This window comes from Eleginops maclovinus, chromosome 9 (genome assembly GCF_036324505.1).
Source record: "Eleginops maclovinus isolate JMC-PN-2008 ecotype Puerto Natales chromosome 9, JC_Emac_rtc_rv5, whole genome shotgun sequence".
NCBI lineage: Eukaryota > Metazoa > Chordata > Actinopteri > Perciformes > Eleginopidae > Eleginops > Eleginops maclovinus.
The window spans coordinates 1,831,849-1,857,772 of record NC_086357.1 but is presented as its reverse complement, the minus strand read 5'-3'; the positions used below and the strand labels follow the sequence as shown (position 1 = coordinate 1,857,772).

Genomic DNA, 25,924 nt, shown 5'->3' with positions numbered 1-25,924 from the left:
ACATAGAACCCCAGAACATTCGAAGGCTTTAATCATTAAAATCAAGCTTTTTTTAGGGCCCGTCTTTTGCACTTCAGTCCGAAGGACTGCAGGAATGTCAGCGCCTCTGTATTCAGAATCTGTGCTGTGTTTGATCTTATCAGAAGTCATTGTTAATCCCATGAATCTATGCAGAGAATATGATAGTGTTGATGTCTGCTAGAGGAGGAGTACATGCCACTCTTGATTCTGTGTGTGTGTGTGTGTGTGTGTGTGTGTGTGTGTGTGTGTGTGTGTGTGTGTGTGTGTGTGTGTGTGTGTGTGTGTGTGTGTCATGTGTGTGATTGGGATTTAATTCTCTAATACTACTACATGTCCATTTAGATTTACCTAGGATCTTAGAACAGCACACAGAAGTAAATTAAAGAACTATCTTTTTAATGTAGCTTTTCATTTGGTGTCATTTAACTGTTCATGTTTTATGTTTTATGGTTTTGTGATCTAACTCTTTCTGTTTTGTTTTTATAACTTCTTTTTACTCTAGATTTTTGCTCATTATTATTGTTTTTATATATCTTGTCCAGCTCTGTAAGGCACTTTGGGCTGCATCTTGAATGAAAGGTAAATATAAAGTTATTTATAATTCTGATTTGTACAGAATCTTGGTGCTGACAGACACCGTGAAGCACCTCCGCAGCCAGAACAGTGAGAAGGACTCCAGCCTGAAAACCGTGCAGATCAGTCTGGACAGGATGGTGAGTCCTTGGAAAACATGCCTGGGAGGTGGTAGATAGAAGGATGGTTAAATTGGCTGTAGTCTGGACCCTAAGGCTTGATAAACTCCATAACTTCCTTGTCTAGAGGGCTGCCGTCTGGGAAATGTCAGGCTTGTTATCTCTGTGCTGCTTATCTGACCCTAATGGTTTCCTGCTCAGGAGACGAGGAGAACAGAGGATAAAGCAGAGATGGAGCTCCTCTACACAGAGACCCAAGCCCACCAGAAGATGTTATGTCGTGTTCACCAGGTCAGAGCAAACCAACATGCTGAGAAAGCTACGATACGCTAAGATAATACTTTATCATCAGATCGATTCTGACATTTTTCTTGCATCACAGCAGCTACATTTGAAACATCAAATATATGTCATGACTTCAAGATATTTAAGTCATGGTACAAGTGAACAACATCTGACACAACATCACTGTAGAGACACATGCTCAAGACTCTCTTAGTAAATTAGATCTGAGATGTAACTATGTTTTTAATTTGAGGATTGACTGGCGCAAAAAAGAGTGCTCCATTCTGACCTCATTAAATCATGAGACCCTGTATCTATCATTTGATGGTAACAGTTGATATTCGCTGTTCACGGTACGGTTGGGGTTGGAGATAATGTTGTTAGCCTGCCTTCATTAAACCTTTTTTTAACCAGGATAGGTCTCATGTGGTTATGGTAGACTGATTCATAGAGTTTGTCAAAACGTTGAAGATTTTTAACTGGTGAAGGAGTTTTGGCTTTAAGCGGTGGACAAAACACTTATACCAGGAAGTATTGCAGTACTGTAGAACACCCAACGTCACAGATTCTCAGCTCATGCGTGAGGTCAGCTAACCAGCGGACTAATGTTTTCAGGTTCTCCTTAAATATTTCTGTCATACCCAGGTGTTTGGTGGGGAGGGTGATGGCAGTGGATCTGAGAATGTGTCCTCCTCTCCTCTTCATGTCCACTCTCCTGTGAGGAACACTACCCTGATAGCTGTGCAGGGCGCTCTCTCCAAGCACCAGAACCAGACACAGGTCCAACAAAAGCAGCTGCTATTGACTGTTCCCTCTTTATTGTAGAAGCGTTCTTACAATGGCTTCAATCCTCAGAGTAGAAACTAATATTAAATCTGAGGGTCATAACATGATTAAAGAAAATACAGTAATATCAAAATCTTTTTTTTTCACACACTTTTCCTTAATTTGACCCTTTTTTCTTGTAAAATACCATATTCTTATACCTTTTCATTCTGTGGTTGAACTGCTAACCAAAGTCATGACTTGTAATGAGTAGATACATATTAATTTTATTAGATAAAAAGAGAAAAATGTGTGAAGCAACAATGTTCGAGAGATAGTGTGTAATACATATATAGTATATAGTTACCACTTTTTTTACTTACACAATGCACCCACATACACACCACAGGACTTGCGTGGGCGTCTGGAAGCGGCTCTGGAGCAGGTTGAAACTCTGCAGAAGAAAGACGCTATGAGGACAGAGCTGGAGCAGAAGGTCCAGGAAGTGAGGAGGGAAAATCAGGAGGTTAAAACGGCTCTGGAGGAGAGCCTGAGAGACAGCAACAGATACCGCTGCTCACTTGAGCTCCTCTCCAGGTACACCATGATCATGCACTTATCTTGAACGTGATGCAGCTTTAAGACTGATAAAAACAACTTGCTCAGCTGTTTACTCCGTTTATATTTTCTTTGAATGTTTTTTGGCTAAAAGGCTGTTTTTGAAAAATACAAATGCAATAATGATTATGACAACATTGCTTTGTTCTAAGTGTTTTAGGTAGAAAATATACACTATTTTCAGGGTTGAGTCAGATTACTTTGAAATGTGTACAGTTATAGATGGCATTTAGATTTACGTAATTAGTTACGTTATTGGATTACAAAATAAGATCCAATCTAATCTGGGTACTTCTGTACGTTTACAAACAAAAAATGCGTACACATGTAAAAGGCATTGGCAGATTCAGCATTTACCGTTGCGCAAATCAAATTACCCTTACCAGGTGATATTAGTACTGTCTTAAACCCTGTGTGTATCCTACAACGTGTGAGAAGTGCTTTTCATGTAAGACATAATCAAAAATGTTACTAAAGTGTGTTATCAAGTGTTATTATTAGGAAGATTCTCATTGTGCAACAACTGATCTCCACATTCTCTTTGTCTCTCTTTGTCCCTTCCTCTCGACCTCTGTGTCATAGTGAGAAGTGCAGCCTGGAGAAGCTGCTCTCTGGGCTGCAGCAGGAGGTGGACTCCCAGCATGCCGAGCTGGAGGTACTGCGAGGCTCAATGCTGGAGCTCCAGAGACAGCAGGACCTCCTGAGGCAGCAGAGGGAGGATCTGGGGATGCAGCTGGCATGCAAGCGCACGGAGGCCCAAAGAGGGTACAGCACGGGCGGGGGAGAACGACAGTTACACAACACGCTTCCGCGTCATCCGCTATTGTTTTCAGGCTCCTTTGTTTACATTTCAGATCATTAACAAAATGTCATTTTCTGACCAGCATTGCACCCAGATGACATTTGGATGAAAATGTAAAGGATTTACATTGCATTACTGAACTCATGCGAGAGGGAAAGGCTCTTTTGCTTAAAAAAAATGTGATTAGCTGAGAATTGGAGAAGGACATGCGATACAGCAAAAACTCCCTCAGTGTTCTGGCCTTTGGCTCCAACATTTCTCCATCTTTCAAAGTAGAGATGTATGCTGTTAAGGGATATTGTTTATATAAATAATCGGCCTGTGTGTGTGTTCGACACAAGGAAACAATGTGAAAGACACATGTATGTGTTACAGCGAGAGGAGTGTGGAGCAGCTGGAAGGGAAACTCTCAGAGGTACGCAGGGAGATGGTGACAGTGAAGGAGGCTCTGAGTCAAATGACCCTGCAGAAGGAGGTGTTAGAGGATGATAAGGCCAGCCTGGCTCTGGCTCTCAGCAAGGTACACTGCTTTGTTCTGCACCAGGTAGCCTTATCTGTATTACTTGATTCTCCCTGAGGGTCATAAATCCTTCTAATATTTATGATTCACTCCGCAGATGGAGTCCCAGAGTGCTGCACATGAGTTAGCACTCATCAAACATCAGAATCAGGAGGCTGCCGTTAAAGATTCTCTGGCCAAAATGGCTGCCCTGAGTGAGGGGTTAGCCAAGGACAAGGTGGAACTCAATCGCATTCTGCTGCAGGTCAGTAGCCTTCAGTGGTGAGCAGGGTATGAATTTCACGGAGGCAATGACGGCCATGGCCTTCACTTTAATTATCACTCGCACACACATATATCGTTAGCTCTCTCGTAGCATTCCCCTGTCTCTCTCTCTCTAGGAACCTCCCTTCTCCTCACCCAGTGGCGTTTTTTATATGTACCAAACTGGTGGGGCACGGACAACTTAGATATTTATATATAGGCTTCTTGGACCTTAATACATGGAGTAAAGAGCGCTATCACAAAGCAAAACTTAACAATAACAACAACCGTGATGCCTCAGCATGAAAACATCAGACTGTAGGAAAACACAGACACTCGTCACCGTGGTTACAATAGCAATCGATCCAGCAGATGGATAGCCTAAAGGCTAACACAGACATCAACATAAACTATACTTCTGCTCACCAAAGCTCCAGTAGATGGTCAACTGCTTTCATTTTCTATTTGTGTTATTCACCACTGGTGAAGAAGAACCTACTGACTGAGCCACTGCTGGACGTGATGTACTCTAAGCCCTCTCGTCTCCTCTTCATAACTACACTTTTCGCACACACACTTACAGTCATCAGCTCTGACTTATGAGATGACGTTTCAGTGGGGCTGCGAGCGCTTTGCTCCACTTGTGATTTATGTTTTGCCGCACACATTGAATGAAAAGCTACTCTATTCAATGCGCAGTGTAGTAAAAAAGTGATTTGCTTTCCATGTCATTCATGTGTTTTTATTATCAGAAACTTAAGTTGTTTATTTGTAAGCTCCAAATCCACATTTTCCCCTAAATGGCCTTTGTGCCCTGGCAAGGAGCCTTTGTGCCCTAAATCATTTGTGACACAAAAGGCCAAATGGCTTTGCCCCTAAAATGATGAAATTCTAAGTCTGGTGGTGAGGGATGTATTCAGGTCCTTTCAGTGGAAACACTCTGCTACACTATAAATATTTAAATATTATCAGCTAAATGAACTTAAAGTACTTAAAGTAAAACTTTAATGTCCTTGTCAGTGTTTTACCATTATGTATGACATTTTTTTTAACTCATACTGTAACTGCTGCATTCATGTGTGTTGCTTTTTACAGCTGTAGATGATTAAATGTCTCTTTGTTATACAGCTGGGCATTTTATCCTACTGCATCGTATTCTATAAGACCATCACTTTTCATGAGCTCGAAAAATCACCGTAATTCCAGCTTTGAGACAATGCATTTTCTATCTGATCAAAGAGCCTTTTAAAGAGTTTGTATGCTTCAGAAGTTGGAAAATTTTCTCCACACAAAGGAACACCTTGTCCTTCAGTTTATCACAAACATTCAAAATCTAAAACAGTATAAGGCTGTATGAAATTGAACTACTTAAGTGCAAGTAACTCAAATTGTAAGTACTTGTACTTACTTGTACATGCCTTTAGTACAGTACTTGAGTACATATTATATTTCACTGAAAGCTATGCAGTTGCCCTGTTACATTGATGGAAGGGCAGAGTTAAACGAACAGAAGTGAAAAATGTGTAGTTTACCTTCCAGACAGAAGGTGAGAAGAGGCAGCTTGGTGAACGCAGAAGGGAAGCTGATACGGAGCGAGCTGCAGCGAGGGAGGAGACGGCACGGGTGCAGCAGGCGATGATAAATCTGCTCGCTGAGAAACAAGCCCTGGAGAGCTCCCACAGCCACATGCAGGATCTCTGCCAGAAGCTGGAAGCAGAGCTGAGCCTGCAGCAGAAGGAGAACGCTCAGGCCCAGGAGCAGCACTCACAGGTCAGAGACACACTGCAGCCTCCATCCTCCCAACTCCCCCCACCTGGGAGAGCTATGCTGACGTTATTAATAGCTTTCAGCAGGTTAATGGAGCTTGCTGTCACATAAAATGTATTGGATGAGCTGGACACATCTGCTTAGGCCTTTTGTTACAAATGGGATATGGAGAGCAGTTTTAGCCCCACTCTGTGTTTTATGAGTAACTTGGGACATAACAAGCAAGGGATCTTCATGAGCAAATGAACTGGAAAAGATAAATAGATAGACACTTAATATCCTGTGGGGGTTAGTGATAAATTAACACCTAAAGTATTCCCATCCTTCCCTCAGCAGATCCAGATTTCCCTAAAGAATGAAAAGAATCCTCTCCTGTTTTGTTATCTGTTCTGAATGTGATACTGGTGTGTTCACGCTGATCTCGGCTAGAATATAACAAACCTTAACAATTTGACAAATTCCATGCAAACATTTTAAGAGAGTTTATCTGTAAAAATAAATCAGCTGAGTGTAAAACCATTTCCATACCATAGTCTTCTTATCCACTGTAATATTTACCTAAGGAGAGGCTCAAATCCATCATGTGCTAATATTTAGTCAGGATGAGTTTGGTTGGAAATCAAAATACAGTGATTGATGATTCTCAAATCATTTGTTGCAATGAAGTATTAGAAGCTGAAGGGGCCGATTATTAACTACATTATAATGGAGTTTTAGAGGCACAGTATATCAGAGAAATACAATTTTGAGATCTAACAGTTTACATTATATATTAAACACTGCAATATTCTCTGAGGATATCCTGTCCCAAATGTATGATCAATACTTGTGTAATGGTTTCTGTGTTTTTGTGGTGTTACATTTTCCACTTTCATCTCTGAGAATATCCCAGATTGTTTTACCTGGAAATGTACTACTATGTAGGCTTACTAGTTTTTCTTTGAATAAACATTTTCCCAGTTCAATCTTTTTTTCTTTCTTCTTGCTAGATATAGGTCCTGTGGTGTGTCATAGTGATTTAAGTGTTAACTGAATAAAAATCATATCACTAATCATTTTTGTTTTGCTTGGGGCGATGCATGTTATGGCCCCGCAGTTCCTGTACACTGTCATGAATGGCCTAAAGTTTGTTTAATTTGTGCCTCATAAGCAATAAGAGGGGTATATAGAGTTCAATGTTAGAGCAGAAAATGTGGCTGCATTGCATTTAGAGGTTGGGTCAATCTAACTGTGTTCCATGTGCTGCTCATACTCCCACTTATGAAAAATTGTTCCACCGTTATGACAAAAAGGTATATGAAGTGAATATACTCCAGTTTTAATGCATACAATAATTCATGTGGAGTCTTTATATTGTCAGCTTGCAGCAGAAAGAATACAAATAGTTTTAACGTTTTTTGTTGTTGTTTGTGTGTCTCCAGGTCAACAGGCGGATGCAGGATGTGTGTGAGGAGCTGTGTGCGTGCAGGAAGGAGCTGCAGTCACAGACCGCAGCCCAGAAGAGAGCTAGCCATGACAGGGAGGAGCTGGCCAAGGACAGGGCGGCTCTGGACGTCAGGCTCAACTCTGCTGACCGAAAGGCCTGTGGTATTGCACAGGAGATGGTTGCACTTAGGTCTGTGTGTTTGCGTTTGTGTGTTTGTTTGTGTGGTCTGACCTCTAAAATGTTTGGGACTCTTTTCGGATTAAAAAAATGTTTTTTTTTCTTCTGCTGTTGCCTTCAGCACAAGCTACAGAAAAATAGTTTCCGTGTTTATTGGTTAAGGTCAGGGTCATGGTTGGGGTAAGGCATGCATCCGTTATGGTTATGGTTAGGACTTAAAGGAATGTATGTAAGTCAGTAAATCTCCTCAAAAGCATCATAAACAATCCAATGTGCGTGTCACAGTGTGTCCAGACAAACTGCACGTTTTAAGAAATGCCTCATTTTCTCAAGCACGTTTTTGGTGAGGTGTGTGTCCCTGATCAGTGTGTTATCTACAGTATATGGCTTTCCGAGGTGTCCAAAAAAACATTTGCTGCTGCCCTGTCCACAGCTTACCTTGTTATCATTCCTTGTCTGTTTCTCCACACTGGGGAGTGATAACGGTAATATACTGTACAGTAGGTGAAACACTGACTATGTATAAGTACCTCATACAGTCCTCTTTAAAAAATGGAACTGTCCCTTTAGTTTTTTGTTTTTTTTTACTTCTGGGTCAAATGTGCCTTCTAAATCACAGGAAGTCACGTGTAACAACAGTCTTTAAGTAACATGCTTTTATTTGGAAACTATGGTCATGATGGATCATTGAATTTTATGATCTACATCTAGTGGTTCAAAGCAGTTTTCTTCAGCACTCAAATCCCTTTCCCCCTGTGTTCCAGAGCTGAGAAGGAATCCCTGGAGACAGCTCTGTTCCAGAGCCAGGAGCTTGCCTCCTCTCTGGAGGCTGAGTGCACCAGGAAAGAGGGGGAGAGGCGTAGCTTACTCCTGGCTAATGAGGCCTTGACGCGTGAGTAGCCCCCTCCCTCAGAGACCCCACTATCCTCCGTGCCAACCCCCCTGGCCATGAAGCCTTTCCAACAGCCCACTAGAGATCCATATTTCATCTGTGAGCTCTGCAACAGCTGGGCTTTGGGATCACTCGGGCTGCTTTCTCAGCTGACCAGGGCCCCACCACTCCGCACAAACACACATGGAACGGATAAGTCGTGTTAAGCTAGCATGTTCCACATAAAGACATGGATGAGTATCCTCTATAAATAAAACTGTAAATGAAATCTTGCTGATCCTGAGTGAATCCATCTAATAATTGAGTGGGATTTTGATCCTGATCGGATACATCTGTCTAGGTGATGCTGCTCAGATGCGCGAAGATGGTGAACAACGGGTTGAACAAGCTGTAAAAGCGCAGAGTGAACTGGAGGAGAAGCTGGCCCAAGTGAAAAGGAAGACCCTGCTGACCCTGAGCCACAAAGAGCAAATTCACAGAGAGCAGCTTGAAGCTGAACGCAAGATTAAGGTTCAGTCAGACATGAAAAGCTGTGCGTGCTTATTACAATGTGAGCCATATGCTCTAGCCAACTAATCAGAAGTGTGTGGTTGACAGGAGCAACAGTATGCAGAGCTGACAGTTGAGAGGGAGCAGGCTGAGGAGAAGCTGCGCAGACAGTGTGAGGAGCAGCGAGCCCTCAGCCAGAAGGAGCTGCAGCAGGTGCAGGAGGAAGTGGCCAGGCAGCAGCATGACTTCAACCAAAGCCTCCTGCAGGCTGAGAGTGAGAAGCAAGAGGTCTGTAAGGTGGTCTTCAGAGGTCTCTCTGGATTGTTATGAACCTATGAAATGTATTTTAAGATAGGTCAAGTGCTAGAGAATCAAAGTCAACTTTGTTACCAATTTCTCTGTGTGTGATACGAACAGGGAGTACGAAATGCCGCTTTCACCGTCCCCAATAATAAAAATATATACATACAGTATGTATACATACATACATTCACACCTGTACACCCACTTATATACAGAAGTCTGTAATTTGTATCATAGGTACTGTGAGAGACGGAATCTAAAACAAAAATCCAGAAAATCACATTGTGTGATTTCTAAATAATGAATTTGCATTTTATTGCATGACACAAGTATTTGATACATCAGAAAAACTGAACTTAATATTTGGTACAGAAACCTTTGTTTAGAATTACAGAGATCAGACGTTTCCTGTAGTTCTTGACCAGGTTTGCACACACTGCAACAGGGCTTTTGGCCCACTCCTCCATACAGATTTCGGGGCTGTCGCTGGGCAATACGGACTTTCAGCTCCCTCCAAAGATGTTCTATTGGGTTCAGGTCTGGAGACTGGCTAGGCCACTCCAGGACCTTGAGATGCTTCTTATGGAGCCACTCCTTAGTTGCCCTGGCTGTGTGTTTTGGGTCGTTGTCATGCTGGAAGACCCAGCCAAGACCCATCTTCAATGCTCTTACTGATGGAAGGAGGTTGTTGTCCAAGATATCGCGATACATGGCCCCATCCACCCTCCCCTCAATACGGTGCCGTCGTCCTGTCCCCTTTGCAGAAAAGCATCCCCAAAGAATGATGTTTCCACCTCCATGCTTCACGGTTGGGATGGTGTTCTTGGGGTTGTACTCATCCTTCTTCTTCCTCCAAACACGGCGAGTGGAGTTTAGAGTTTAGTAGGCAAACTTCAGACAGGCCAGGACATGCGCTGGCTTGAGCAGGGGGACCTTGCGTGCGCTGCAGGATTTTAATCCATGACGGCGTGGTGTGTTACTAATGGTTTTCTTTGAGACTGTGGTCCCAGCTCTCTTCAGGTCATTGACCAGGACCTGCCGTGTAGTTCTGGGCTGATCCCTTCCTCATGATCATTGATGCCCCACGAGGTGAGATCTTGCATGGAGCCCCAGACCGTCATCTTGAACTTCTTCCATTTTCTGATAATTGCGCCAACAGTTGTTGCCTTCTCACCAAGCTGCTTGCCTATTGTCCTGTAGCCCAGCCCAGCCTTGTGCAGGTCTACAATTTTATCCCTGATGTCCTCACACAGCTCTCTGGTCTTGGCCATTGTGGAGAGGTTGGAGTCTGTTTGATTGAGTGTGTGGACAGGTCTCTTTTATACAGGTAACGAGTTCAAACAGGTGCAGTTAATACAGGTAATGAGTGGAGAACAGGAGGGCTTCTTAAAGAAACACTAACAGGTCTGTGAGAGCCGGAATTCTTACTGGTTGGTAGGTGATCAAATACTTGTGTCATGCAATAAAATGCAAATTAATTATTTAAAAATCATAAAATGTGATTTTCTGGATTTTTGTTTTAGATTCTGTCTCTCACAGTTCAAGTGTACCTATGATAAAAATTACAGACCTCTACATGCTTTGTAAGTGGGAAAACCTGCAAAATCGGCAGTGTATCAAATACTTGTTCTCCCCACTGTATATATATATATATATACAGTACATACATACATACTGTATATATAGACACATAGACACACATTAAGAGGTATAAATAAAAAGGCCCTGACCCCACAGTTTGTTGTTACCAGGTTTTGTCCCAGAAGGAGGCAGAAAAGGCCGTCCTGACAGAGCAGCTAGCAGCCCTGCAGCAGGAGCTAGCCACAGCATGCATGGAGCTGGAGTGCATGCAGAGGGAGGCACGCAGCAAACATGAGCAGGATAAGGTATACATATAGGCTTATTGTAAGGTATATATAAGGAATAAATATTATATATGGCACTGTCACATTCACCTGTTCTTTTCTCGTCGTTCACATACCGAGCGATTTGTGTTCCAGAATGCTACGGCTGTCCTCCAGTCTGAGCTGCATGATTTGAGGTCTCAATTTGAGGAGTCTTTGAACGCCCATGAAAATGCTAAGAAGAGTCTCATTGAGCAGGTCAAAGAGTTATACCAGCTGAGAGAACATACACAGCAGGAGGTGAGCCCCTTTCTTTAAACATGACCATACAATATTCTGCTTCTTAAACTACACTCAATTATACACAATATTAGGGAAAATCTAAATGTAAGACAAATGTTTTATTTCCGTGTAGGATCTTTTCCTTTATGTTATCAGGTCATACTCTTACAATTTCAGCCTGTAAGTTGCAAAGCAAGTACTTTGAGTGGATGTACATTGCCAGTGTAGAATACCTACAGCCTGTTTGTGCATGCATTCTCAACACTGGACCAAAAACAAGTTTGAAGATTAAAATGACCAAAGTTACCCTGCAAGTGGATGGTAGGATTTTTGATAAAAACAGTGATTTAATAAACAAATCATATTATATGTAGTTTGTATGTCACCAGAGGTGGTTTGTAATGCAGGATTGCAGAAACGGATGGGAGATGAAAGGCTTGTTTGGCTTGGCATAGGATGGGATACCATGGATCTGCTCTTAGCATGAGGGGAGTTTGCACCAATTAGTACCAGTGTGAGCGAGAGCCTTTTACCATAGGGTGCTGTTGACATTGGCCATTGCCAAGGAGCTTTACTAGCCGTGCCATCAGGTGCAGAGTGTAGGGCCAAATCACACAAGGAGAGCTGGTGTCCGGTCTTAAGACCCCGCTCAGCACACGCTCACTCACTGCGTCCTTTTCCTGTCAAGCGCACTGGAGGAAAATGTAGTTCCATTGACCTTAATATATACATAAAAGAGCAATTAAAGACTTTGTGCTTTGGCCCAGTGACATACAGTGGGGCAAAAAAGTATTTAGTCAGCCACCAATTGTGCAAGTTCTCCCATTTAAAAAGATGAGAGAGGCCTGTAAGTTTTATCATAGGTATACCTCAACTATGAGAGACAGAATGAGGAAAACAAATCCAGGAAATCACATTGTAGGATTTTTCATGAATTAATTGGTAAATTCCTCTGTAAAATAAGTATTTGGTCACCTACAAACAAGCAAGATTTCTGGCTCTCACAGACCTGTAACTTCTTCTTTAAGAGGCTCCTCTGTCCTCCACTCATTACCTGTATTAATGGCACCTTTTTGAACTTGTTATCAGTATAAAAGACACCTGTCCACAACCTCAAACAGTCATACTCCAAACTCCACTATGGCCAAGACCAAAGAGCTGTCAAAGGAGACCAGAGACAAAATTGTAGACCTGCACCAGGCTGGGAAAACTGAATCTGCAATAGGTAAGCAGCTTGGTGTGAAGAAATCAACTGTGGGAGCAATTATTAGAAAATGGAAGACATACAAGACCACTGCTAATCTCCCTCGATCTGGGGCTCCACGCAAGATCTCACCCCGTGGGGTCAAAATGATCACAAGAACGGTGAGCAAAAATCCCAGAACCACACGGGGGGACCTAGTGAATGACCTGCAGAGAGCTGGGACCAAAGTAACAGAGGCTACCATCAGTAACACACTACGCCGCCAGGGACTTAAATCCTGCAGTTCCAGACGTGTCCCCCTGCTTAAGCCAGTACATGTCCAGGCCCGTCTGAAGTTTGCTAGAGGGCATTTGGATGATCCAGAAGAGGATTGGGAGAATGTCATATGGTCAGATGAAACCAAAATCGAACTTTTTGGTAAAAACTCAACTCGTTGTGTTTGGAGGAGAAAGAATGCAGAGTTGCATCCAAAGAACACCATACCTACTGTGAAGCATGGGGGTGGAAACATCATGCTTTGGGGCTGTTTTTCTGCAAAGGGACCAGGACGACTGATCCGTGTAAAGGAAAGAATGAATGGGGCCATGTATCGTGAGATTTTGAGTGAAAACATCCTTCCATCAGCAAGGGCACTGAAGATGAAGCGTGGCTGGGTCTTTCAGCATGACAATGATCCCAAACACACCGCCAGGGCAACAAAGGAGTGGCTTCGTAAGAAGCATTTCAAGGTCCTGGAGTGGCCTAGCCAGTCTCCAGATCTCAACCCCATAGAAAATCTTTGGAGGGAGTTGAAAGTCCGTGTTGCCCAGCGACAGCCCCAAAACATCACTGCTTTAGAGGAGATCTGCATGGAGGAATGGGCCAAAATACCAGCAACAGTGTGTGAAAACCTTGTGAAGACTTACAGAAAACGTTTGACCTCTGTCATTGCCAACAAAGGGTATATAACAAAGTATTGAGATGAACTTTTGTTATTGACCAAATACTTATTTTCCACAATCATTTGAAATAAATTCTTTAAAAATCCTACAATGTGATTTCCTGGATTTTGTTTTCTCATTCTGTCTCTCATAGTTGAGGTATACCTATGATAAAAATTACAGGCCTCTCTCATCTTTTTAAATGGGAGAACTTGCACAATTGGTGGCTGACTAAATACTTTTTTGCCCCACTGTACCTCCCTGAGCCAAATGAGAGCTGTAAATCTCATCTCTTGGGGTTGCCTCAGGTCAGGATTGTTGCCACAGGGTCGCTGGGCGTTTTAGTAAAATAACAAGCTCACAGTCACCTCATTAAGATGTAACTGCAGGGTTATGAGGGCCTCACCAGGCCTTGATTTAAAAGCCTGTTTTCCCTGGAAAAGGGGATTGTTTATCTGTGTGGGACATTTTGGTTTCAATGAAAAAGCAAAACTGAGGATCATCTTGTCTTCACTCTGTCTCCTTAGTCTTGTCAAAGTATTGTGAATGAGGTTGTGTGGAGCCAGAGCTGCAGTGTTTTGAGGTTTGGACAGCACTCCCCTCCCATATATCAAGTCAAGCCTCAGCGACACTGTCATATTTGGCCGCCCCGTCTGCTATTTTTCTTGTTTGATTATTTTCCCTATCCCATCTCTCGATTCTCATGTCAGAAGGTGACAAAGCAGGAGTGAGAGTACATGTATGTGACAGAGCTACTGAGCATGAAAAGAACGGGAGGAGAGGGCAGACCAGAGAGCAAGAGGGTGGGGGATACGTTTCTTTATACCACAATATGAAATCAAGTTTGAGTTAACCCCTTGTGTAAATAAGCCGATGGGGGATTGTTTATTTTCTCCCTTGCAGCAGCTAGAGCTGGCTCCAATGGGACTCCAGGTCCCCCTCTTCCATCCACTTAACACAACACTGCTGCCCTCATATTCCCTGCCCTTTTCCTCTGCCTCCCCCCCAAAAAACAAGATAAAATAAAGTATAATTGGCAAGATCAGCACTGGTTTGTTTTTTCTCACATTAGAGTTTATGAGAAAGAACCATCTTGTGTGGCCTCTGAACATAACACTCCTCATCCTGCTCCTCATCCTCCCTCTCCCTCCTCCTCTCCCACCCCTCCCAGGGGGGCTGCTGTTTATCATGTTGCTCTCTGTGGATTTTTCATGCTGCGAGCCGCAGTAAGGAGACAGGGAAAGACAGCACATGGCTGCAGGCCTGCTGGCTCTGATCCATGCCCTGATAAGCTGTGTCCTCCCTATTCCTCTCGCTCTTCACAACATATTGCCTTAAACAGAATATAGGTCATACGGTGTCTTTTGAGTAGAATAGGAGATGTTGAAGTTACAAACAATGGACCTCTTATGTATTATCTGATCCAAAATCAGATAATACATACATGTGCTTAAGCTTTTGATGTAACTTAAAGATTTTAGAGAATAATACTTTATTGTGTGGGGTTATTGAACAATGTTGAAAACAGACAGTTATTAAAGCTGTTTAAGACTTTTTTCTTTCTTAAAGTTATAATTAAGTCCTTGGTAAACCATGATTATCAGTATTTAAAACGTATCAAGTTATCACATAGTCAAAATAATATCTAATAAAAATTGCATACACCACTGACCTCTGCCAAGTGTGTCTCCTTCCCTCCTAAACAAAGAAGAATATCCTTATTATTCCCCCTGACTCCTTTAAAGTCAAGATGGCAACAAAGATACCTCATTGGGGTTTTATTCATCTCATACTGAGCCTAACTGTAGTGGTTCCTTCATATCAGGAATGGAATTAATCTCCAGTTTAAAATGAGTTCAAACTTCTCTGTGAATGGCAAAATGTGTCCATCCCCAGATTAGATAAGGATTGTTTTTAGCCTACACAGGACATGCCTTCTGCTACTGAAGCAGCTGGAAAGGAGGAGTGAGGAATCAGCTGTCAGAGAAGGTATTTAGTAGTTTAAAAAGATTTTCAAATGAATTCACTGCAACCAGGAGAGGTCCTTGACCATACAGTCATGCCTGTCCACCAAACATTAGGTTAATTAGAAGTATAAGGTATGGACAGACTGATACACACACTCTGATTAACACTTATATAATAATAATAATAATAATAATAATAATAATAATAATAATAATATTATTATTATTATTATTATTATTATTATTATTAAATAATAATAATAATAATAATAATAATAATAATAATATTATTATTATTATTATTATTATTATTATTATTAAATAATAATAATAATAATAATGAATGAATGAATTTATTTTAGCGCTTTACATTACATATTACATATATAAGACACATATTAGACATCCAATGCATTGAATACTGTGGAAAATTCCCACAGGAGCAATGTAACTTAAAGAGATAATAAGAGGTGTACTCTCTACCCATTAAGACCTACTCATTTATCCTTATTGACATTTCATGCCTTACCGTTCTCCATGATCTGTACATGAAGTTGGAGACCCTTCGCTGGCAGCTGCAGGAGGGAGAGGATGCACTTATTAAAGCACAGACTGAGCTGATTGAGGCTCACAGACAGCTCCAGGAGTGTGCACAGGAACGGGACAAGCAACGGAGAGATGCTCTGGACCTGAGAAGGCTCATGGGAGACGAGACCAGAGAGAAAGAGGCTATACAAGCCTCTAACCAGGAGCTGAGAGCTTTCATCAAGAGAGCAGAGAGTGACAACAACAGGTATGGCTGTCACATGGAACACTTTGTTTCTGAATTTGTTCATCAGGAATGGATATTTTGTCTCGTTAACTTTAAAAATCTCTTGACTAGCTTGAGACGAGCTTTGGAGGAGAGGGATCAGAAAGTGTCTGTCTCAGAGGAATGTCGGAGTTCCATGCACCAAGAGTTAACCACTCTACGGAGCAGTCTGAGGGAGCTGGAGAAGTCCCGCCTGCGAGCACGCCGAGACCTGCAGGAGCTGCGCAGACAGGTGAAAGATTATTGAACTGCTTTCCATCTGACTTATTTTAATGAAAGCATTACCTTCAAGTACCTTGTGCTTTGTTACCATGAGCAGGTTAAAGTCCTTAAATGCGAGGACAGCCGTCAGAAACAGGAGCTGCGAGAGCTGCAGGCCCTAATGAGTCAGGAGGAGCAGGAGGAGGAGGAGGCTCGGAGCGAGGCTTTCTCTCTAAGGCAGAAAGTGCTGGAGTGTGAGGCTGGCAGAGAAGCAGCGCTGAATGAGGTAGAAGGCCTTCAGGTCTGTTAACAACATGCTGGAGCACACATTCCACCTTTGAATACCTGCCATATTTATGCAAAGACAGAATGTGACCAAAAAAATGGGTTAGCTTAAGTTTTAAATATATTTGAACTGCGGTTTATTAGGTTATTCAATTTTTATCAGAATTGAAAAATATATATAATGTTACTATGTTTGATACTACACAAGTTAATGTACGGGAAAGGTCGACAAATTCTCTAAAATATATATTTTAGTCCCATAACCCCTTCTTGGGGGGGGGTGTAAGCAAATTATGACATTAGTATGATGAACTTGAAGTCTGGTTCATATGAGGGGGCAGTTAGGGACATTATTCAGAAATAACGTTTACATACACATGTGTAACACTCACACACACAACTGAAACCAAAATCATTTACAAACATATGTAAAAATCTCTCATAAACAAATATGAAACGCTCTCATACACACATAAGAAATCCAGTTATTCACATGTACATGTGAAACATACACACACACGAAATGCGATTTGAGTATGTTGTGTGAGAGGGATTTCATGTTGTGTGAGAGCGATTTCAGGAAGGCGTTTTAAAAAAACAGCGAAGAACCGCGAAAACATTATGTTTCGTCTGTCCGTTTGCTTGTTCCATCATGTCTGCTCAGCAGCCTGCACAAAGCTTAACGGAGGCAGCAGCGTTGTTAAATAATATCCTGGCCTCAGCGGAGACTATTAAAACGCTATCGAACGTGGCCACAACCGACTGTTGGAACTGCAAGTGGGGACACCCTGGACGGTCAGCTATCGTCCCTCTTCCCGTCCCGCGGCGGGCAACGGCGGGCAACGGCCATGTGCCAAAGCAGCGTTGTGGTTGATATCTGGGTGCACAGTCCCTCTCTCTCCTAAGGGAAGCTGTATTATTTAACAACGCTGCTGCCTCCGTTAAGCTTTGTGCAGGCTGCTGAGCAGACATGATGGAACAAGCAAACGGACAGACGAAACATATTGTTTTCGCGGTTCTTCACTGTTTTTTAAAACGCCTTCCGTTTCAACTGAAAACACAACATACTGAAGTTGCATTTCGTGTGTGTGTGTGTGTGTGTGTGTGTGTGTGTGTGAGTGCGTTTCACATGTATATGTGAATTATGTTTTATTTTTTATGTGTGTGACAGCGTTTCATATGTGTTTATGAGAGATTTTTACATATGTTTGTAAAGGGTTTTGGTTTCAGTTGTGTGTGAGTGTTTCACATGTGTTTGTGAATGGTATTTCTGAATAATGTCCCTAACGGCCCCTCATAAGTTCATGTACCTTTTTTCAAAGTAAATACAACAGATATCTAAACATCAGACTTTGAAAAATCAAACATCTGAGCTTCATTGAGAAGCTCTGCTATAAAAGCATAAACATTACAAGTATGTTGTTGTTTTAGTTTGGGCCTCAACAATGAATCTTATCCCTCTTAACATGATGAAACTGTTTAGAAGCCTTATCGGGAACTTGACACGTTGTCAACTTAAAGCACATTAGACCTTTACAGAAACCATGTCCCTTTTATTTACACAGTGAAGTGTTTCTCACTAGATATCACTGAGGGCATGTTCGTTCATAATTACCCTTCAGTGTTGTTCAACATCTCACTGCAGTTCCAACCATGTTCAGCCTGTTCACCACAGTAGCTACTGCAAACAATCTTTAATAAAACCCACCACAAAACAGGGACTTCAATTGCACCTTATTCTCCCTGCTAAAAATACAATGTCGACATATACCACGTGATAGCCTAAATAAATAAAATGGTGACTTATACAATACTTACTATTATGGTCTCTGTTGAGCATGGAGGCACAGTCTTCCTTCACTCACGTTAGTGGAGATTAAGCAAAGAGTCATTCCCATAGACTGTATATATAGAGTCTATGGTCATTCCTTCTCTCTTTAGCCTTCATCCAGGCATATTTATTTTAGGAATATCAACACTGTAATTTCAACTACATCCCTCGTGTCTCACGCACGGATCATCACAGGTGATTGAACAGACAGAACTTACGTGCGCCGTGTGGTGACGTCACATATTACGTACCATAATACATGGAGTAAGGGCGCATCACAAAGTAAAACTTAACACCCCCACTCGCCCTTTACACAATGGGGTACTTGAAAACAATACAAAATAAGGCTTCTGTTTTACCTTAACAACACATAACACACTTTGCACTTTTAAGTGCCAAACATATTCTGAGCAAACCTCTTTAGCTTTAGCTTGGTAGCTGGCTTGGTCATCACATCAGCAATCATTTGCTCAGTAGGGCAGTACTTTAGAGTTACTTTTCCACTATTTACAGTTTCCCTTATGAAGTTGATATCAATGTGCTTGCACCTTTGCCTGTTTACTGGGTTTTTGGCTAGGGCTATAGTGCCTTGATTATCCTCATACACCTCAGTATGTGCATACTGATATTTGTCTATACCTCTAAGTAGCTGATCTAAATAGATACATTCCTGTATAGCTGACGCTAAGGACACGTATTCTGCCTCACAGGTAGATAGTGCCACTGTTGGTTGTTTCTTTGTTTTCCATGAGATCAGAGAGCTTCCTTCTCTCAGGCTGACACAATATCCTGTCATACTACGTCTGTCTGATGCATCTGATGCCAGCATCCATATACACTCTTAGACCTAGTACCTCTGTGTCATTTCTCTTGAAGCATAACTCCTGTTCTGCTGTGCCTTTGAGATATCTGAACACATGTTTAACTGTGCTCCAGTGTTCCTCTGTAGGTTCAGCAAAGTGCTGAGAAAGTCTGCTGACCACAAAACTTAAATCTGGTCTAGTGCACGTGGACAAGTAAATTAAACTTCCCACTGCCTCTGTACTTTCTTGGCTCTTTCATTTTTTCAGCATTTCTGTGTAGTCAAGTTTTGACTCACATGGGGTCTCTCTGGGCTTGCAATCCTGCATTTCAAATCGTTCTAGTATTTTGCCTATGTATTTCTTCTGAGTCATTTTAACTTCACCTTCTGTTAGGCAAAAATCTATCCCTAGGAAATGTTTCATCTTTCCAAAGTCTTTCATTTTGAACTTTTCAGTCAACATACTCTTTACTCGTGGATGTCAAACCTGCTACCGTCCTTGGTAATCATGCTTTGTGTGCTTTGCCTTGAAGAGATGGTCACTGTTTTGTTGCTCTGACACTTTTCTGACACCATCTTGTCCCCCTTTTTCTTGCACAGTGACTCGTGGTGTGTATTATTTTTACAGTAACCACACCACACTTTTCTGTAACATGTTCTTGCCTTGTGCCCTCTCATTCCACACTTGTAACATGTCATGTTAGCATCCTCTTTTCTGCTAGCGGGCATTTTGGTGTGACCTCGGCCGTGACACGTATTAGTCTTCATCACATTATCTGTAGTTTCTGTCGTTTTCATTTTCTCCACCTCTTCATATACACGTAGTCTCCTTTTAAAGTCGATGAATGTAACGTTGTTCAGGATATGTAGGCAGCCTAGGAATCTTGTTTCCCAAAGGTCATATCTTCGGATCCATCAAACACGAGCTGTAGTGCCGAAACTCCCGTTGCTCTGCTTGCCATTTTACAAGCGTGGCCGATTAGCTTGCCTTGCTATACTCTGTTTAAGCTAGCTCGTTAGCTTTCGCGTTTAACTTCTTCCGACACTTCTTCACTTAACTCCATGTTGGTCCATATAGTTTGTAGAAGTTCCGTGTAATACTTCGCGTTAAACTTCTTCCGAAAAAACTATCTTAAATCCAACTTTCCCTGGGCCCATAACCTGTTGAGCATGGAGGCACAGTCTTCCTTCACTCACGTTAGTGGAGATTAAGCAAAGAGTCATTCCTTCTCTCTTTAGCCTTCATCCAGGCATATTTATTTTAGGAATATCAACACTGTAGTTTCAACTACATCCCTCGTGTCTCACGCACGGACCATCACAGGTGATTGAACACAGAACTTACGTGCGCCGTGTGGTGACGTCACATATTACGTACCATATTACATGAAGTAAGGGCGCATCACAAAGTAAAACTTAACAGTCTCTTATGGCATATATTATAGGTCTCAAATATATTTTTAAAAAGCATGTCTCTGACCTGTTTTGCTCAAAATACCAAACAGATCATGCATTTTAGCATGTCCGTTATCCCTCTGTTTCAGCCCCGTTTTCGAAAGTGCTGATTCTGTGACTTTCCATTTCATGCAAATGAACTGAAGCTGGCCACGCCCCTTTGGAGCACAGCTCTCGGTCTGAAGAGAAGTTTCTACCGGGAGAAACTCAGCTAAACGCTGCCGTGATTAAACGTCATATGATGTTCCAAACCACATCCAGCATTATCTCTGAAACACTTCTCAGTGTTTACCACTAGAACAGAGACATTATATGTATATACAACAACTCTAAGTCCCTCCTACAGTAGGGTGACCAGACGTCCGACAGTCCCCGTTTTCAGTAACCTGTCCCCGGAAATGTACCCGCTTTTCACTGTGACTGAAATATCCGAAATTGGAATAAAGGGGTGAAAAAAACACGAAAATGTTGACCAAACGACACGTATAGTTGCGCACCCCACTCGCACAGGCTAAAGCCAGCCAGAACAAGTGCCACGAATGCCCGTCTTTCTGGTCATCTGATTGGTGGAAAGCTGTGCGGTAGAATATTTCTCTTCGGGAGCGCAACCCTGTCCAGATGCAGCTGCCAGCAACACGTAACTAGTAGCCTAGTACGCAATTCTTTCATGGTATTCAATGCATTCATTCAGACAGCACAGTACACACAGCAGAAACATTATTGATTGGATAGATAGGCGAACCAAAGGTGTTCTTGTAAGTGTTCACGTTTAATGTATGTGTATTTTACAAGGTGCCTGATAAAACAGATATGTTTGTCTGTCACAGCTATTGCTAACGTTATTAGCAGCGATGCTACAAACAACTGTTTAGTAACTCTATGGCACACCGTTTTATTATTATGACATTTCAGTGTCACTCTAGCTCCTTAGAGGTAGTTGGCAACGTGTCATTAAATAAAACCCCTGGAAACTTATTAAAAACTATTCATCACGTACTTGTGCCAGCCTGTCAGTGTCAGTGATGACTAGCACTCTCTGGCTGGCTGCCTTTATTTATTTAGAGTTAGGGACCATTCACAATAAGACATTAATATTGTACAACAAGAGGAAATCTTTCATGCCAGGTTGTAGCTGTTTGCTCCTTTGTGGCATTTTCCATTAAAAAATCTTCCTCAAATCTTGTGAAAATCGTATGGTGTAAAGAGGACTCCTTCATTTAGGTGAACTCTGTCTGGCTGATACCTGTGTAAGGCCTACAGCTGATTTTATGGATGTTCTAAAACCTCAGCTACTTTGTCATCAGAGAAAAAAAAACCCATTGTTAATCAATTCCTTTGCAATTTAGGAGAAATAGGGTGAGAGAAACTGCTTTATGAACGGTAAGGGCAGTGTCCCCGTGTTAGTTTTTCAAACTTAAAAACACTACAAGTTTTGGAGATTTTTACGGCTCTGAACCGAAAATGTCCCCGGATTTTGTTTCAGAAATCTGGTCACGTTATCCTACAGACATCCTGCTGAACACACACACACTCACACACAGGTGCTGCGGAAGGGATTTTGCTCGCGACTGTATATTGCGTACGATAGGTTGGGACGTATCACGTGGGTGGAACGTTGCCAGGATTTCAATGAGAGGGTTGTATTTTCTGACACATTGTGTGTCTCCTTACACACCGGGGACACATATTTATGTATAAAAGACAGCAAAAAGTGCATTTTGCATAATAGGGGACCTTTAAATAAATACATTTAAAAAACAGTCACAACCTGTGTCACAATTTATACATTAATTAATGTCTATTTTATTATATTTTTTATTTATTTATTATGTTTGGCACATTTAATGACTTACTTAATGAGTACATTTTAATTTTTGCAGCTTCTTTCCTCCATAAGTTATTACATTACATTTTATTTAGCTGACGCTCTAGCACAGTCCCGGCTCCAGCTCAGTACAGAGGGGGGGGCAGCTGAAAACCGAGGGGGGGCGGTGAGTCACAGCATCATGTGACATGTCACCGGCGGTGACATGTCACATGATGCTGCATAGAATGAGAAAACATAACAGAGCAACATCAAAACAGACTCCACAGATCAGAGGAGCTGATCTAACATATCCAACAACGTATGATCAATAACCACATTGCTAACAAACAGTAGCAACAATACAAATGATAAAATAACCAGCTCTTACCTTCAGTAGAGTTGCAGTCTCCTCTTTCCTGACGAGTGGAACCTCCTCAGCAGCATCTCCTTCCATTCATCTTTGAATTTCCTACTGAGGTCATTCTCAAAGGCCAGCTGGATGAGATGGGCTTTGCGTCGATGCAACATGCTGCGTCTGTGCTCACTAAATACATTCTTCAACGTGGAGAACGAGTTTTCACATGTAGCAGTTGATGCCCCGAATGTTAGTGCGTGTTTGAATGCTGTCATTACCGCTGGCATGGCACTTAATACCCTGGACTCCTTTGCAACAAGGTGACTCAAAGTCACTCTCACTTCTCCCTGGCCTGTGCACCGGCTTTTCAAAAACTCTCGCGCAACTGTGAACTGTGCCTCAACCATGTCTGTGTTTGTTAAATCCAGTAGTGGTTTCACTTTCTCAGCCTCCAGGAAATTCACACTGGCGGGGTCCAAAGCGTCCAAAGCTGACATATATTTCCCGTTATGCTCGCTGAAACGTGCAGCCATTTCACTCAGAATAGAGTCGATGATGCCAAAAAACAGCCGCTTGCACTCTTGTTGAATGTCCACTTCGCGCTGCCCAAGGCTTTCACTCACCACGTAGTCTTGTAGCGTCCTGGTGGCCTGCCGCTGCCGTTTTGGAGGAGCAGGCACGCCGGCGCCATCACCTGCATCGCTGTCAGACCACAGTTTCTGAAATTCCGCATCTGATCGTAGATCCTCTATGCAAGAAGAGGCACTTTGAATGAGCTGGACTGCAGTGATTAGATCTGTTTCTTCGGCTTGCAGCATCCGATTGGCTGGGTCCATCAGCCCCAATAGTTTGTGCATCACACCGGTGAGAAATGTGAAGCTCCGTTCTGTAATGGCCTTGTGAAGTCCAACAGATTCAATTTTCACATCAGCACTTGCTCCCATGGTTCCGATCTCTTTCAGGAAGTCCACCAGTGCAGTGTGTGACTTCAGCACCACAGACACCGTGTCAAGGTGTCCGGTCCATCGCTGCTCTAACAGCCTTTTAAGCTTCTCTCCTTTGTACTGTGCGGCTACAGTGGGCTTTTTCATAAATTTATAAAGGGAATTGCACACTTCAAAAAAATCCCCAACTGCACTCTCTGAGGAAATAGCATGCACGATCACCAAATGTAATTGGTGGTTGAAACAATGGATGTAAGGCACTTCTCTGTTTAACTTATTTTGAATAAGCTTCTGCATGCCTCCCTCTCGTCCCGACATGACGCTGGCTCCGTCATAACACTGACTAAGAATTTTGTTTGCGTCAAGGCCAGCATTTGACAGTTCATCAAGCACAACATTAGTGAGTGACTGGGCATCACATTTGTCCGTTGTCTGCATTGATAACAGCCTCTCTTGTATTTTGTAGTCCTTGTCCATATAACGCACAACTATAGATACATTTTCACTGCCTGTCGGGTCTTTAGTTCCATCCACCTTGAGTGTAAACCATGACTCCCCGACATCTTTAACAATTTGCTCTGTTACGATCGTGCTCATCAGTTCAATGATGTGATTTTGAATATCATGTGATGTGTAAGTTGCGTTTTTTGGAATTGTACTGAAAGCCTTTGCAAGCTCTTGGTTTTGCCTCAGCGTGTAACCAAACAGGGAGAGAAACATTCCGCTTCCCAGTTCATCTCTGCTATTGACTGAATCCACTTCACCCCTCAGTGGCAGTTCGTTTGAGACAAGAAATTCAATTATGTCAACAATTGCAGACACATACAGGCGGTTTCGCGCAAGCTGATGAGAGTTAACCATGGTTGAAATTTCACTGCCTGTGTTGCATCGCATTTCCTTCTCTTTCCAGCTACCATTGCATGCTTGATGCTCTTTGCTGTTACTGTGCCTGCTAAATCCCTTTGCCTTATCATTAGCATGCTTCCAATTAGTATATCCAGTTCTTGTGAAAACGGAGTCACTCCCTCCAAATTTCCTGCAGGGAAAACAAAACGCTGCATCCAATTGCTGCGAATATTCAAGCCAGTCTCTCTCGTTGTACCAATTAGCCGAAAATGACCGTTTACAGTCATTATTATGCTGTTGCTTCTTTGGAAACTGCCTGAGATGAACCTGAGCTGGCTTGTCAACTCCGAGGTCCTCTGGTAGGCCTAAACCATGCTGTGAGTGCGACAGCGGGCTCTCCGGTCCCAGTGAACCCAGCTCACTCTCCTCACTGCGAGGCTGAACCCGCGGCTCCTCCCTCGGCAGGTGTTCCTCGTCCTGTCCGGTGCTCCTGCTGCTGCTGCTGCCAGGCGGCGGTGATGCCGCCGACGGTGTGGTTGTTTCTGGCTTTTTCAGCCATTTGCGAATATCCATTCTGTCCATAGACAGAGATGTATAAAATATTCTGAATGTCCGCTTGAATTAAAATAGCTGCTACGTTGCTTCGTTTGTTTTTGTTTTATGGCGGGAATCGGGATGACGCACTGACTGTCAGTAGGCTAACCGTCAATAGCCTCGTTGCACGGTAACCGTAAATTCTACTTCCGCTGTTACTGTATGCGCTTCTAAACTTACGGTGTGATATCGGTGAACGTCAAACATGGCGAGTTTCTACACTAGATGCCTGCAGGATCTCCCAAACATTTCCATCTCAGATGTCCACCGACTTGTTCGGATGGGCAGTTCTACACCGAAGAGCAAACGTGATAAGGGATACAAAATGTACCTATCCAGTTATATCGACAATTATGAAGGTAAGTTGTAACTATGGCACAATATTATTGTAGCTACATAGCTAACATTAGCGCTTACATAGTGATATTACTGTGGTAATAGCTTTACTTACTTTTATAATTTAACGTGGTCTTTGCTCGACTTTTCAATGTTCAATGTCCAAAATCCTCCGACGCAAGGCTTCGTTGTCCTCAACCAAGTCACTTGCTCGTATCACCGTTTGTGGCAACACCGAGTAGTCGTGGTCAGTAGCTACAGCCGCGATTTCCATCTCGTTGTCAGAGACATCGGGACTCTCCACATCTGGCCGCGGGCGCCTCTCCCAAACACTTGGTCTAGGTGCCGATAGCTCAAACCCGTTCCAAGAAAACAGAACAGGGACTGATCCCTTTTGGAGTTTTCTTAGTCCCCCGGCTGTCACGACAAAATCTGTGCTT

At 42.5% G+C, this 25,924-nt stretch overlaps 1 protein-coding gene across 1 annotated transcript in view; it reads left to right on the top strand.

The window, feature by feature from the left end:
• The window catches only part of crocc2 (ciliary rootlet coiled-coil, rootletin family member 2), a 50,737-nt gene that overhangs the window by 15,729 nt on the left and 9,084 nt on the right, over positions 1–25,924 (top strand). The window contains exons 10-26 of the mRNA XM_063891215.1: positions 638–734; positions 915–1,004; positions 1,644–1,778; positions 2,173–2,360; positions 2,964–3,146; positions 3,559–3,703; positions 3,801–3,947; positions 5,486–5,716; positions 7,135–7,328; positions 8,081–8,208; positions 8,549–8,718; positions 8,806–8,985; positions 10,752–10,886; positions 11,001–11,144; positions 15,772–16,010; positions 16,101–16,260; positions 16,348–16,515. Of these exons, the coding sequence (XP_063747285.1) occupies positions 638–734; positions 915–1,004; positions 1,644–1,778; positions 2,173–2,360; positions 2,964–3,146; positions 3,559–3,703; positions 3,801–3,947; positions 5,486–5,716; positions 7,135–7,328; positions 8,081–8,208; positions 8,549–8,718; positions 8,806–8,985; positions 10,752–10,886; positions 11,001–11,144; positions 15,772–16,010; positions 16,101–16,260; positions 16,348–16,515 (2,734 nt within the window). The remainder of the gene's footprint in view (positions 1–637; positions 735–914; positions 1,005–1,643; positions 1,779–2,172; positions 2,361–2,963; positions 3,147–3,558; positions 3,704–3,800; positions 3,948–5,485; positions 5,717–7,134; positions 7,329–8,080; positions 8,209–8,548; positions 8,719–8,805; positions 8,986–10,751; positions 10,887–11,000; positions 11,145–15,771; positions 16,011–16,100; positions 16,261–16,347; positions 16,516–25,924) is intronic.